A 15,082-nucleotide genomic window follows, 5' to 3' on the forward strand; every position below is an offset into this window, starting at 1 on the left:
CCTTTTTTCCCTTACAAAGAAATCAGTTCAAATAAATAGCTTTCTCTTTGGCAGTAGATTGCTGTACCTTTGATAGCTTAATTTGACTTGTTCTTCACTTACCACAGTTTTTGTACACTCAACAAACTGTATGCATGGTAGCAGCAGATAGAGCTGAATGAGCTCAGAACTTGTTTTACATAGACTGATATGTTCAGCACTAGTTCAGAAACAGAGAACTAATTTTCAGACTCTTCTCACACTCACTTGGTTATTTTCTCTTTCTGAATGGGGAAAGCAGCAGTTAAAACTGGACATGAAATTGGTCCACCACTGATTTGGTGACAATCACTTACTGATGTGCACTGAAGTAATGGATAAGGCAGTGTTACTGAACCAGAGTAGACAAAAACAAAACAAAAGCCCAAACAAAAACAAAAAAAAGCCCAACAAAAACAAAAAAAAAAACCAAAGAGGAGAAACAGAAATGCACATCAGCACTTACCAAAGCTCTTGCCTTATGTCTCTCTCCTTTCATACCTGCCACACATGTTATGGAAAAAACCCTGCTTTCCAAATACTCAGGAGTTTTTTAGTGAATAATATTTCAATTTTGGGACCTCAGTGATCAGTGCATTTCAAAAAGTGCTGGACACTTTTGTATTATGAAAATAAAGACTGAAGCACTTGCATCCTCTGGTGGCAGCCTGACTTATTTTTCAGTAACAAAACACAGAAAGAGTCCGTATTTACCATAAGAAAAATTTGTACTTCTGTCTTTTATTATGCATGCACATATTACAGAACATTTTTTAAATGACAGAAAGGAACAGATTTTAAAATGCTTTAAAGTGATTTTGTCTTTTTTAATAGGTTGCTGAGATTACATCGATTTGGAAAGTATGGGATTTTAGGACATTCTAGCAATGATGCAGAGAATTACTTAGAAAGACAGATTCTGAAGGAGCAGGCTAGTCAGTTGGGTCTGCATTCCAAGATCTCCCACTTTACTTCTTAAATTCTTTCTCCTACTGAAAACATTATGCTCTGCGTTAGCTGTAAATCTTCAGGAAAAAACCCTTCAGCCAAACAACCCAAGAGATTAATTTTCTAAAACCACAAGAGATGGCTATAATCACCTACTCTTTTCTTTTATATAGCACAAATCAATGTCATTTTCTGAGCATGGGGAATTTCTTCCCCATGTCCTCTGCATTCTATGTACCCACACTGAAAAACAATAGCATAAACTTCTCCAAGTACAGGAACAAATTCTGATATCTTTTTTAAATTCCCTATTCTCTGAATTAAACTCTGATCATTTATCCTGAGTGTAACACTGAAGTGTCTATAGTAATTGAACCAGACTTCACACACATCTTGAAAAACACTGGCAAAGCATGCAGTAGAGACTAAAAGTAACATTTAAGTCATAGCACAATGGGATCTAATTTACTTTGCTTTATTAGATAAGCATGAGCATATAAATTACATGCAAAATTTTCTGTTTTTTCTTTTCCTTATGTTGTGCTTAAAACAATACTGCAAATTAAGAATGGGTAGCAGAATTTTACTATTTCTACTGAAAGATCAAACTAAACTACTTTTGGAATGCTCAGGCCCATGCTGCTGTGCCATCTGGTGGCTACAAGTTTGTAACACAGATGCAGGCAAAAGAAACCCACCAAAAACCCTAGAGCCTCTTTTACAGGCAACTTCTCACATTTTTTCCTCTAAAACTTCCTTTTCTGCATGTTTTATTTTCCCTTTCATCTGTACCTTCCTGTAACGGAGCACTGATGAGAATTATATGTATACATATAACTTCAGTTCCATTTTTTACATTATAGGCACTTGGGACAATAACTGAATAAACAAACTGAATCAACATATAAAAGTAAATTGGAATTAAAATAGTGACATCAACTCCCACTTTCTTTACTGTCTTAGTCTCTGTCTTTACCAAGAGCTATATAAACAGTAGAGAGTTTAAAATATTAATTTTAAAAATTGGCTGTTCATATGCTGAAATCTACCTCAGTTTCCCTACCTCCTTGCAATCAGACCACGACTGCGAAATGGAGCCATGGAACTTCTTTATTTCAGCCATAGACAAAAATTATTTTCTGCAATGGACAGGATTAGTCCAGGAACCCCATTATTTAAACAAGACAGCTAATGGGTCTCTGACCTGGGTCTAAGATTCTTCCCTGCTGAGTCAGACTAATCTCATATCTTTACTAACAATAAACCTTGCCTGTGGACCTCCATTATCCTTACTGTGGGCTGGAAATCAACATGCAAGATGACTGAGAGCTTACATCCAGATGAATTTAGAGGCTGACATACTTTAGCTCATAACTTCATGGTTTTATTTCAGTATTATCGCTGCAAAGTCTATGACTGTAAGACTGCCTGGTGACATTCACAGTGTTATAAGCAGCACTTTTGATTCTAAAAAGTAAATGAAATGAAAAATCTGAAGTTGCAGGAATAGAAAATATTGTATTTCAAGGTTCTTCAAAATTGATGTGTGTATATATATATGTATATGTATACGTATATACATACGTAGCTTAAATAAGAACAAATTAAAGCCACTAGCTACTTCAGCTCTTTCACAATCTCAGAAGTACAGACAGATATGACACAGGATATTTGCACCACTATACATGATACGCTTTAGAATGCTTCCTCATTTAGATGGATTGACTTACCCATTATCCAACCCATTCTGCCCAATTTTCTTTCCTATGTCACCAACCATCACACCTGGCATTGGTAGGAGAGTTTTCGTATCTCGAATCTGCATAGAAGTGGAAGAAAATATTATTTCAGTTAAGGACAATGAAAGTTCTTGATTAAACTTTTCAAATAATGAAAATATTTCCAACTTGTATTTTGATACTAACATTAAAGAAAGCTCTTTGTTTTTCCAAGCACACAATCCTGGATTTAAATCATACTTATATATCCTTTCATTCAGGGTATAGATCCTGTAATAAAAATTACTTAGGCCAACTAAACTACTGTGTTAAATAAACTTTAACATGGATTGAACAAGCACTGAAACCTCATTTTAGGTATAAAAAAATATAGAAAGAACCAACAATACTTCTGCATAATATTCAACTTGGAGATATTCCCTGATTTTGTACTAAATTCTGTTCAGTCTGTTTTACTGTCTACAACTTTTTAACTTTTCATCTTAAACCAAGAATTTTAGGACTTCATACAGCATAGATTATTTTAATTGTATTGGTAGTGTGATAATCTCATAACTATTCTGTATTTTCCAGCTGTATAAAATTGACATAAAATTGGCTGTACAATCACCACAAAAATACAGTGAACATTTAAACACTTGTTACATTTGTAATAAATGCTGAAGGCATTACTTAAAGTACATGTTGGTCAGACATAAGAAACAGCACTACCAAAAAATCTTTGAGATCCCTCGCCCCCACAAAAAGACAAAACCACATTTCTATCCTACCTGTACAATAAAGGAATGTAATCCTTGGCACTGCCCATCAGGAGTGTAGAGTTGGGCATACACAACTGCATGTGTGGCATGTTTCCCCATATTACCAACCCAGAACTTTGCAGCTTCGAAGTCAGGAGAATTGATGATAAATTCCTGTAGCCACAAAATAAAGAGGAGCAAAATGATCAAAATGATAAAAGCTATTGAATTCTTCCTGGTGATGAAGATAATGTTTTGAAAACATCCATTAACTACCAAGGTTTCATTCTGTACTCTGCCCCCGTAGCTGAGATCTCTCTTGCAGTGTTCAACTTAGGAGAGAATACATGTGGCTAAGAAAAATTTAGAGCAGAAGTAGTGCATTACTTGATCGTAAGGCCTAAATTTCAGCCTTCAAATTGCCCATTTAAGCAGTTATAATAGTAAAGCAAAGTGATGGACTCTGAGGCATATCCTGGGTCCTGGGTTATTTTGAGCTGAGTCCACACTGTGCTGAAACGTGCACAGGGACCATCTCCTTCTTGTGCAGTTTTCTCTGGAGAGGAAGCTTGCTTAACAGTGTGAAAGGCAGTATATTTCCCAGTTTGGACAACTAGGGGATCATGAAGAGCACCTATTCTGTAGAATATATGTATCCTGAAATGTAGACATAGCTTTAACATACTGATTTTTAGATTCCAAGTATTGTGTTTTCTGAATGTAAAAAAAAAAACCAAAAAAAAACAACTAACCTTAGATAAACAGCATTGAGCACTACTACTGTGCATCAACAACTAACCTGAGTGTTACGATCAAACGTGGCAGTGGTCCGTATGCCTTTGGTATTAGTTCCATGGCTGAGTTCAGTAAGAGCAAAACATCCAAAAATCTAAGTAAAGAGATATAAGACATAATTCAAGACTAGTTAATTAGGGCAATTAAAACCATAAAATTTGCAAATGATTGCAAATTCAGCTGTTAGATAGTAACCTGAATTGTAAAGAAGCCAATCAGATATAATCCTAAGGCTGGGAGTACCTACGCTGCCTGGAGTAAGGTAAAAGATTATTTTCGTTTGCCGATGGCTTATGATGACTTATTTAGACAAGCATAGATGGACAATTTTCAGGTCTGGGCTGAGAGAAATACTGTGCAGTGAAAATGGGTGAGTTTGCTTTCATTACAAACAGTTCGCATTTCTGAAGTCAAGGGAGAAGTGGGATGGAGCTGTTTACTTTTACAAAGGCAAGTAGCCTGAATTATTAGCAGGGATTAAATTTGTATCATATCAATATATGCATCCACTTGATTCTCTTTACTGTTTGGGCTTAAAGCCACAATGAATTGTGCATATGGCACCCCTTTATCCTAGACTGGTTTGGCCCACAGTATATAGTCTTCGGTTATAAACTTTGGAAAACATCGAAAAATAAAAAATGTAGAAGTATATTGCTGTTTATGAGCTGAGAGATAATTTCAGAAGATTAAATAAGCAAAGAAGTTGAATGGCTGCCAAAAAAAAAAAAAGGTCCCTATAGAAGAAGCATGAAGCTCAGTTTGACTGCACTCAAGTGTGTACCTTGCATAGGCCTGAGGATCAAGCCAGACAGTGAATGCTGACCAGGAAAAACTGCTTAGGATTGACTTTTTTCTGTATCGGACAGGATGCACTTACTGTGCAGGGCACTTGGTTCTAGTTCTCCTTTGGACTCTGCGTGGTATTTCTATGGCATTAAGACATTAATATTTTCCAGTTTATAGCATTGCTATTGAATATTTCTAGCATCTCACCAAGGATATGTGCTGCACAGTGAATGATGCAGATGTGGGAGTGTCTAAGTATAAAACTTGCTACGATATTGTTAAAAGACTGGGGGGGGGAGGAGAAAAACTGGCACAGCGTCATCTATATTGTCTTTTGGGAGAAGGCTCCAAACTTTGTCTGCATGTTAACTTCGATAGACTAAAACAGATTCAGGAAATGGCATAACAATTGGTAGTGAGATAGTGAGGGCTGAGTGCTTGAATGTGCTCCTCAGTCTTCCTTTGTCATTTTGTCATTTTGAACTTTGAACAACTTTGAACAAATTTTGAACAACTTTGTCATTTATTAGTAACTAGGTACCTACGTAGATCAAAAATACTACAAAGATGCATTGAATGCCATGGTTATGAAAATACCCAGTTCTAAAAAGCTATCAAAAGATATTTACCTCCATGTTATAAATTTTCTTCATGAAGTCTGCAAACCTTTTTGAAGCACTCAAGATTGTACCTCCAAATACCTGTAAAAACAGAAAATAATGAATGAAATCAGTGACCTCCTGTTGGAAAACACAAATCTATAAGCATAAGAAATTGTAGTAGGGATGCTCATTAAAGAGATCAGGTAAAGTAGGCTACTTCTTGGACTATACCACGAGGAGGTAAGCCAGGACTTGATCTTTGCCTAGCTTCTTTACAGAGGACTGAATGTCCTCTAAGGAAATAACACTGAAGTGGTGAGAGACCAAAGACTAAATGTTGTTTTATTAAGACTTATAGCAAATTTTCACTGTTCAAATCTGATCAAGCCTTCATTGCAAACTCTTAGAAATGCCTTGTGAGCTCATTTTCCACTTGTGCATGTGGATATCTTTCTGAATAAAGTAAAACTTTAAGAATATTCTATTATTTTGCTGGGAACTGAAGGTATTTGATTCATGACCAGACAAGAACGTTGTTTTTAGAGATACCATTAGTTTAGTAGATGGATGTTCATATAGCAAAACTCTAAATCCCAGACCTCTCCTGCCCTGCACTGAGTACTAAGAATTCAGCTAATATTATTTGATCAGCCACGTTAAGTATTCTTTCTAAGAGACTAATCTAGGGGCAAACTGATGAACAGAACTCCATCCACTGATGTCAGTGATCATCTTTACACAGATTTCTGTTACTTCTGTATTCTGCCCTGAATCAACATACCAGAGGCTGAGGCAAGGAAGTTTCAGACAACTGTATATGGAGTTGTAGTAAAGACACAGCCACCAAGTAGGGCCCATAAAACCTAGTTCTTTTCGCTGCTACTGCCATTGAAGAGAGAGAAGGGACAAAAGAAGGTGGAACCGAAGACGTCAAAACAGTAGCTGTGCCCATGCTGTTCGACTCACCAGACAGGATTCCAACTGAGAACTAGCTGACAAAGATCTACTATTTTGTTACCTCATAGATCTCTGAGTCTTCTAAACAGCTAAACTGAATTTGATTATTGAAAACAACAGGCTGGGAAAATATATTGTTTTAATAAAATAAGGAGAAAAACAGCAGAACAAACAAGAGTGTTACAAGATACTTCAAAAATATTTTTACAGCTGTACTTACCCCACAATGTAAGAAAAATTGGAGACATGGAGACCAATCATACATTCCTATACAGATAACCATATTCAATATTTTCAATGGGTTCTCCATGATCTCTTGCTGAGTAAGAAAATCATACTCAAAGAGTCTTTTACAGCGCAGGAATGTCAGCTCCTGATACTTCTCACGGCTCAATTCTTCTCCAGGATGATGTGCAAAGAAAGGATCACTTTCTAGAGCAGAGAAGATTCTGTTCTTGAGGAAGGAAATATAATGAGTTGAGAATGTTAATACGAAAGAATTAACAAAACCAGTTAATGTTGATCTAGGATAATACCAGGCCTTAAACTACAACCATTTGACGTAAGTTTATAAAGCAAAAAGCAGAAATAATTAAAAATCTGTTAAAATTGTCTATCATTATAGATGCAGTTCATGAAGCTCAACTTTACAAAAGCTCCTTTGTCATTACATAATAAGTGTGGGACTGATTCACTCTGAATGTAAGGGAATGGTTTGGTAAAAGTTACATGCTTTTTTTAGCTGCTTCATTATTTCACTATGAAGCTGCTGGCAGGACTCTAAAGGGCACTTGTACTTAGATTGAGTACAAAATCTTCCAGAGGTAGCATTTAGTTATAAATATGTCATAATGGTAAAGGCACTAGGCTACCACAACCGTTCTGCTCCCAGATGAAAGCAGAAATGTACTCCCTTTAAAAGAATCATCATATGTACCCATTTTATATGTGAATGCACAACTTTCAAAGTTTTAATTTTGATCTTTTGTTTTCCTTAGATAGAATCATGAAATCATGGAATTATTTGGTTTAGAAGATCATCTAGTTCCAACCCCTCTTTCCATGAACAGGGACACCCTCCACCAGAGCAGGCTGCACAGGGCCCCATCCAACCAGGCCTTGATGGGTCAAGGGATGGGCCATCCACACCTTCTCCAGGCAATTTGTTCCAGTGCCTTACCACCCTCATAATAAATAATTTCTTCCTAGTATCAAACCTAAATTTACTCCCAATTTCAAAACAATACCCCTTGTTCTATTACTACCTGTCTTTGTAAAAAGAACCTCTCCAGTTTTCTTGTAGGCTCCCTTTATGTACCAGAAAGTTGCTATAATGTCTTCCTGGAGTCTTCTCTTCTCCGGTCTGGACAGCTCCCTCAGACTCTTCAGTGGAGATCCCTCATCATCTCCACCGCTCTGCTATGGACCTGCTCCAACAGGTCCATGTGCCCTTTATACTGGGGGCCCCAAAGCTGAATGTAGTACTCCAGGTGGGTGCTCACAAGAATAATAAGCTACAGTGTATTTTTTACCTCACAACTCTTTGTCTTGAAGATATCCATATATTTTTAATTGATTTTTGTGCCATTTTGGAAAAAAAAATGCAGTACCTTTGGTAAAATCTTTAAAAACAATTAAGCCTTTTCTTTCCTAGGAGGATGTCACAGTAAAAAGGAAGAAAAAGATTCGCTATGTTCTTCTTTGAAAGTTAGGGTCATTCCATCTCCCTGTGCTAATAATTTGCCCATATGGTTTTGAAACTCCCTCAGACACAGAGCAGTTGTTTTTTTGCACACTGTTTAAGTGTACCAGTTAGATGCAGAACCTCTGGTTCTCCTTCAAGTATTTTAATAATCATGATGAATCTTAAAGATTAGCTTAAATCCACAAAATGCTATATCACCATCAAAATGTTCATTGTGTCTCCTCCAACATCTTCCAAATCATGCACTCCCACACCATTTTTTGTGTTGCAATTAATCTTTTTTTTTAGTAGAGATACCTTTCATTCAGTTAGGCAAGCTAAACTATCCAACAGACACCACATAAGCATTATTGCAAACACAAAGACAGTAGGAACTTATGTCAGGTCAAAGAATGACAGAAATAACATGTTCAGTAGTGGCATGTACTCAGATGAGTTTAAGTAAATTGTAAAATCAGGAGAAAGATGATTTAATGCCTCTCATAAAGAAATAATGATAGATACAGATTCCTCTCAGCTTGAAAAGGACAATGAAGTCTTGCAATGCTTCACCTGGTCATGCCTTGTTAGATAGCAATGTAGTTTGTTTAAAAATTCAGTTCTGTTCTGGAAAACAGATGTGCAAAAATAATTTCTTCACACTCCATATCTAAAAACTATTATTAAATATTCTGTGTTTAAGAATCAAATACTTGCTTCTGTAAGTCCAAAATTAAAAATGCTTACTGTCTTGCTGGCTTACCTTAAGCTGGATGATATCTTCACCATCGAGAAACACTGCCATCTCTTTCCAGTTGAAGGAAGCTTTCTTTCTATATTTGGAGAGAGGCCCCTTAGGGAAATCTGGTAGCAAAGTATTCCAGGAACTTTGGTTGCCACTGTCTTCTTTCACATTCAGTGTAGGTGCCATTGTTAGTCAAACTGTTCTGTAACAAAGAAAATCTACATTATGAACTGAAGTACTGCAGATTAAGAAATGAGAAGGGTTGTTAATTAAACCCACAGACTTGTTCTAATGTGTGAATAAAGCAGTACAGCACCAACTAAAAGCTTGGCTGTCCATTTTTCTAATCCAGTTGGCTTGGTATAAACTAATGAAAGAATGCCTTTGATCAAATGTAAATGAATTACATAGTCTTTGTTATTAAAATGTGATCTAAACCTTTTAAAGTAAGCACAATATAAAGCAGGAACAGCATTGGTTAATATTCTGTATTAAGAAAGGGGCGATTCAGGGAAGATAATAGGATGTTTCAAATAACATAATGTAAATGATTAAGCCACCTCACTAAGCCACCCCACTTCTACCTGAAATGCAAAATAAAATATAAAAGCACACAGACATGCACAACAAAACTGTGTTCAAATACAGGAAATGCCAATATTATCCCCACTGTACTAGTTAACATTTAAACAGTTATTGGTTATGTGTTAAGATTTGCTTTTGAATAACTTAAGTGATGAGCTGCTGTTCACATATTAACACAAGTCAGAGGACTTCAGAGAACTGGCAGCAACTCTGCCCTTATATTCCACATGCTCCTCCAAAGTATGCCTCCAAATACCAATATTCTAGCACAAAAAATCATACCTTTGCACTTCTGTTTTGCCAAAATGTTTCTTAAGCACTGGAGAACTGAACAGAGCATATTATTTTTTTTAATCAGAAAAAAAAATGTTTTTTCCTCATAGTCTCCCATTTTCTTAATTGATTTTTATATGAGATAGACTCTGAGACAGACAAAGAAATTTTTCTTTTTAAGTGATATACCTCAAATGACTGTATAACGATTTCTAGATATGACAGATACCACTATACATAAACTGGAAGCATTTTCAGATCAGTGTGGCAATGTTACAGCTGAATTTTTCAGGTGCAATGCAAATATATACTGATTGATTTTAAATGAAGCTTTCAAATTTCATTTGTTGAATCCTATTTATCAAGATGGGTAATTTACAGTACTTTTTTCTCAACATCATTATATTCTCTGGAAAAAAAATAACTTAGTTTTCTGCAGCTGGAATTCTTCCTTTATTTGGCAAAAGACAGATCAAGACTTAAGTTTCAGATTTTCTTTAATGATTAATTTTCTGATTAGAGAAATGGCGACAGTTTATTGAATGAGACTGCTCTGACTACTCTAGCATTCAAAAGCCAGTCAGGACAGAATATTGTTAGTGCAGGTATCAATCCACACTTTGATCTCTGAATTTCTGCAGAGATTACAGATAAACTGCATTTGTGTACTAGTATACACTATTGATGCTAACAATTCTCCAGAAGAGCTATTAAGGAAAGACTAAAGAAGGATGAGTGTTATCAGGCATGAAGATACATTTATATCCAGAAGATACAGAGAGATGCATTCAGTACATAAAGGAATCCACACAGAAAAAGGAGGACCTTCATTGTCACATGACAACTAACACCATCCTGTCCTTTTCACAGTAGTTAGTGTGCCACTTTGCCTATGAAAATGTGCTGTTCCACTTTCCTCTGTAGAGGAAGAAGACTGGGGAAAGAAAGCTTTCTCCAGATATACACTCTTCCATATTTCAGGGGCAGATCTCAACTTAGACTATTTTCTTCTGATTTTGCTGACTTACACAGAAGTGTAAATGCTGAAGTGAACATAGCTATGAAAGTTTGAATAAGGATAAATTCTAGAGACTGAAACTGATGGTAAGATCAAAGGCACTGAACTTGGGTTAATGTAAAGCAGTTATTATGTAAAGGTGAACAGGAAGCAATCTGAAATTACTGCTGTAATGGATGTTTGATTTAATTAGCCAAAAGCTCAGTCAATTACATGGAGTGCTTGGAATTGGGATGCAGGAAAGAATGAGGAGTGGACAGTTTACTGTAGATAATGATACTGTGAAAACACAAAGCAAATAACCAAGTGGGTCAGCATGGGGGGATACAGGTTCATTTTTCTCCTTTTTCTTTCCTTAACTTTTAACTTCTCATTCTGAATTTTAGTGGTTTTGCTTTCTAACCTTTTTAGTCCACCTTTCCACTACAAATTTATTTCTGAATTCTCTTATACTCTGCTGACTTGGTCTCAATCCCTTGCAGTTCCAATCGAAAGCAGCAAGGCCCAAAATTCTGATGACATTTTCCTGTATCATTGTGGGCCATATTTCTCCAGCATGTTGCAAAACTTCACAAAATCTTCATTATCATTCATTATTCATTACCACAAGCACTTCATTATCAGTAGGTGCAACCCACAGTGCTCTGGGAGAGAAGCTGAACCTCAGTTTGTAATAGCTAGGTCCAAAGTGCAAAGAGTCAGTGCTCTCTGCTGTTACCTGCTCATATCACATTTGGCAATTTCTGTCCCTCACTCAGATGGCAGAGGTCTGTGTTAGGTATCAAAGAGGCATCAATGACTGAGCAGGGGAATGGAAGATGGCTGGAATAGGGGGCCAGGCTAGAAGCAGCAATTCCCAAAGACACTGGGAGGACATCTGGACCCAGGGCTGGCCAAGGTGCTCAGCTAGGCCTACTGAAATGTGTAGAAACAACTAATCTGGCATTCTACTTTTTCTGTCATTCCTTTTCTTCATCAACTTGATACTCCTCTTTCATCCATTTGGTTTCTTTCAGCCTACTAAGAACACAATGATAACACAGCAGAGGAGGACTGCAGGACAGTATTTCTATGTGCAGCTTCCAGATGGATTCCAGGTGCAGTTTCAGAGCTGAGATGTGTAGTGGAAATGCTAAGTCATGGCTTAAGCCAATGATTGAGCACCTGGGAATGCAGGGCCAACCCAGGGGAGCTCAGCTGCATGCAATGCACCTGAGTTACCAGAAAGGATGAAGCCAGGATCCAACCCTTCCCAGACCTCATATAAGGGCTGGCAGTGGAGGCAAAGATATTTTGCTGGAGATCCCTGACTACTGGAGGTCTTCTAAAGGTAAGCAAATTTTTTTTTTCTTTTCTTCTGCTTCTGTGTCCACAGCTGCTGCATTTGGGCTTGTTCTCACTTGTTGCAGCTTAGGATTGGGCCACCTCACTACTATCACTGTACTTTCCATCTCATTGCAAGCTGGAACAAAAACAAAACAAAAACAAACAAACAAAAAAATACCCAACTTCAGGCACTGGGAAAGAGCATTTCAGCCTGATGCCAAATAAACAGACACTCACCTCCTACCAGCAAACAGAAGTGATCTGGAAAGCAGTTAAATCAGGCAGTTCAAGGCTTCTGGCTCAGAACCAAGAAAATCTGGCATTAAAACACTGCAGTTTTATTTAAAGGTGTCAAGCTTTACTTACATTGCAGATCAGTGAGATTGCTGAAATGCTAAAAGCTGCGTTTTCAGAAAAGAGTCCTGCACTGCAAAAAAAAAAAAAAAAAAAAAAAAAAAGAAAAGAAATTTGTTTCATTCTTCCCACTATGTTTTGATACAAGTCAGTTCTAAGCAAGCAACCTTAAAATTAATTAGTAAGTCAAAGCTGGAAATTACAGTGAGAAATACAGCCAAAGATTGCCCCAGAGAATCACCTTCATGATGCTTTCAGCCCCATAGAACTGAGTTCTGCTGACAGCCTGAGAATAGGCTATGGACACGGCAGAAAATAACAATATGGATTATTTAGAACTCGCTGAAAATTACTACAGTTTCACACAAAAAATGCTGAGTTAAAAAGCTTTTTAGTCTGGGAGGTGCTCCTGTTAGTAATTCAAGTTTATGACTAGACAACCCTCTTTAGGGTTTTGGTTGTAGAATCTCTATTTGAACTGCCAAAATTCAGGGCAGGTGACTTGATTTTTTTGGTTGAAGCACAAAAGAATGATTGCAGGAGGTGGTACTTTTTAATACCAAAGTGTACTGAAATCTGCTTTCTTGAACAGAAGGAGCTAGAAAGGCATTTCTATACTGAGGTATTGCAGTCAGCATAAGTTGGACCTTATTACAGAATCATACAATGGTTCAGGTTGGAAGGGACCAAAACATCATCCAGTTAGTTGCAATCCCAGTGCAGTGGTAGAGCTACTAGCCACCAGATCAGGCTGCCCAGGACCCCATCCAACCTGTCCATGAACACCTCCAGGGATGGGGCATCCACAGCTTCTCAGGGGAGCCTGTGCCAGTGCTTCACCACCCCTGAGTAAAGCATTTCTTGGTAACATCAAACCATCTAACCTTGTCCAGGTGGCCGAGAAGGCCAATGGCATCCTGGCTTGTACCAGTATCACTGGCAACACTATGTTGCCAGCAAGAGCAGGAAAGTGATTTTTCCTCTGTACTCAGCCCTGGTAAGGCTGAGTACTGTGTTCTGTTTTGGGCCCCTCACTACAAGGAAGACATTGATGCCCTGGGGTGTGTTCAGAGAAGAACAACAAGGCTGTGAGGGGTCTGGAGCACAAGTCTTAAGAGGAGCAGTCGAGGGAACTGGGATTGTTCAGTCTGGAACAGCCTCTGGGGAGACCTTATTGTTCTCTACAACTGCCTTAAGGAGGTAGTGGCGAAGTGGGGATTGGCCTCTTCTCCCATGTAACTAGTGATAGGACTGGAGGGAATGGCCTCAAGTTGCACTGGGGAGATTTAGGCTGGACTTCAGGAAATACTCACTCTCCAAGAGAGTGGTCAGGTGCAGGAATAGGCTGCCCAGGGAGGTGGTTGAGTCACTGTCCCTGTAGGTGTTCAAGAAACGTTCAGATGTTATACTCAGGGACATGTTTTAGTGGGAAATATTGGTGGCAGGTGGATGGTTGGACTGGATGATCTTCAAGGCCTTTTTCATTAGTGAATCCATGATTCTGTTTATCTCCCCTCTTCTAGTTTAATGCTATTCCCCTTTGTCCTATCACTATTAGACTGTGCAAAAAAGCTGGTTCCCCTCCTGCTTGTAAGTTCCCTTCAAGTACTGGAAGACAGGAAAGAGCTCTCCCTGGAGCCTTTTGTTCTCCAAATGAAACAAGCCCAAATTCCTCAACCTTTGCTCATAAGAGAGGTGCTCCAGCCCTCTATCACCTTTGTGCACCTCCTTTGCATCCACTCCAACAGCTCCACACGTTTATTGTGCTGGGGGCCCCAGGCCTGGGTACAGTATTCCAGATGGGCCTCACAAGGGCAAAGAAGAGGGGGACAATCTCTCTGTCCTTCTGGATGCTTCCTTGTTGATTCAGCCCAGTATACCATTGGCCTTCTGAGCTGCAAGAGCACACTGATGGCTCATGCCCAGCTTTTTGCCCACCAGAACCCCTAAGTCATTCCTTGCAGGGCTGCTCTCAATGACTGCTCCCGGTCTGCATCCCATTTGGGATGGCCCTGACCCAAGTGTAAGGACTTGCACTTGGCCTTGTTGAATCTCATTAGGTTCACACGAGACCACTTTTTAAGCCTGTCCAGGTTCCTCTGGATGGCATCCTTTCCTTCTATGGTATCAACTGACCACCCAGCTGGTGTCATCAGCAAACTTGATGAGGGTACATTCAATTCTGTCATCTACATCATTATTAAGGATGTGAAAGAGCACCGGTCCCAAGACGGACCCCCGGGGGGCACTGCTCGTCATCGGCCTACACATAGAGCCACTGACCACAACTCTGTGGCTGCGACCATCCAACCAAATCCTTTATCCACCCAGTAGTATTTCTCGTATCTCTCCAATTAAGAGATAAGGACGTGGTGTGGGACCACGCCAAAGACCTCGCACAAGTCCAGCCGACTAACAGCTAATTACAGGGGTACACGGGACGCGCCGTTTACCTCCACTTGCCTCCGTCTCCGCCTCGGGAAGTGACGGCAGCAGTCTGCGACGCTCC

The 15,082-nt window shown here is 38.6% G+C and overlaps 1 protein-coding gene across 9 annotated transcripts in view; it reads right to left on the bottom strand.

Annotated features, from left to right (window-relative positions):
* ACOX3 (acyl-CoA oxidase 3, pristanoyl) overlaps window positions 1-15,061 on the bottom strand; it is a 34,985-nt gene extending 19,924 nt beyond the window's left edge. The window contains exons 1-8 of one of the 9 annotated variants that reach the window (XM_040699652.2): window positions 15,027-15,061; window positions 12,586-12,641; window positions 9,036-9,214; window positions 6,809-7,042; window positions 5,659-5,730; window positions 4,245-4,334; window positions 3,476-3,619; window positions 2,697-2,785 (exon numbers count right to left, since the gene is read on the bottom strand). In XM_040699652.2, the coding sequence (XP_040555586.1) occupies window positions 2,697-2,785; window positions 3,476-3,619; window positions 4,245-4,334; window positions 5,659-5,730; window positions 6,809-7,042; window positions 9,036-9,203 (797 nt within the window). In that variant the 5' untranslated portion in view covers window positions 9,204-9,214; window positions 12,586-12,641; window positions 15,027-15,061. Of the gene's footprint in view, window positions 1-2,696; window positions 2,786-3,475; window positions 3,620-4,244; window positions 4,335-5,658; window positions 5,731-6,412; window positions 6,599-6,808; window positions 7,043-9,035; window positions 9,220-12,456; window positions 12,647-15,026 lie in introns of those variants that run through there. The other 8 variants (XM_040699651.2, XM_046940754.1, XM_015285846.4 and 5 more) reach the window with 8 other exon arrangements.
* Between the last annotated feature and the right edge of the window lie 21 nt (window positions 15,062-15,082).

This window comes from Gallus gallus, chromosome 4 (genome assembly GCF_016699485.2).
Source record: "Gallus gallus isolate bGalGal1 chromosome 4, bGalGal1.mat.broiler.GRCg7b, whole genome shotgun sequence".
Lineage (NCBI taxonomy): Eukaryota > Metazoa > Chordata > Aves > Galliformes > Phasianidae > Gallus > Gallus gallus.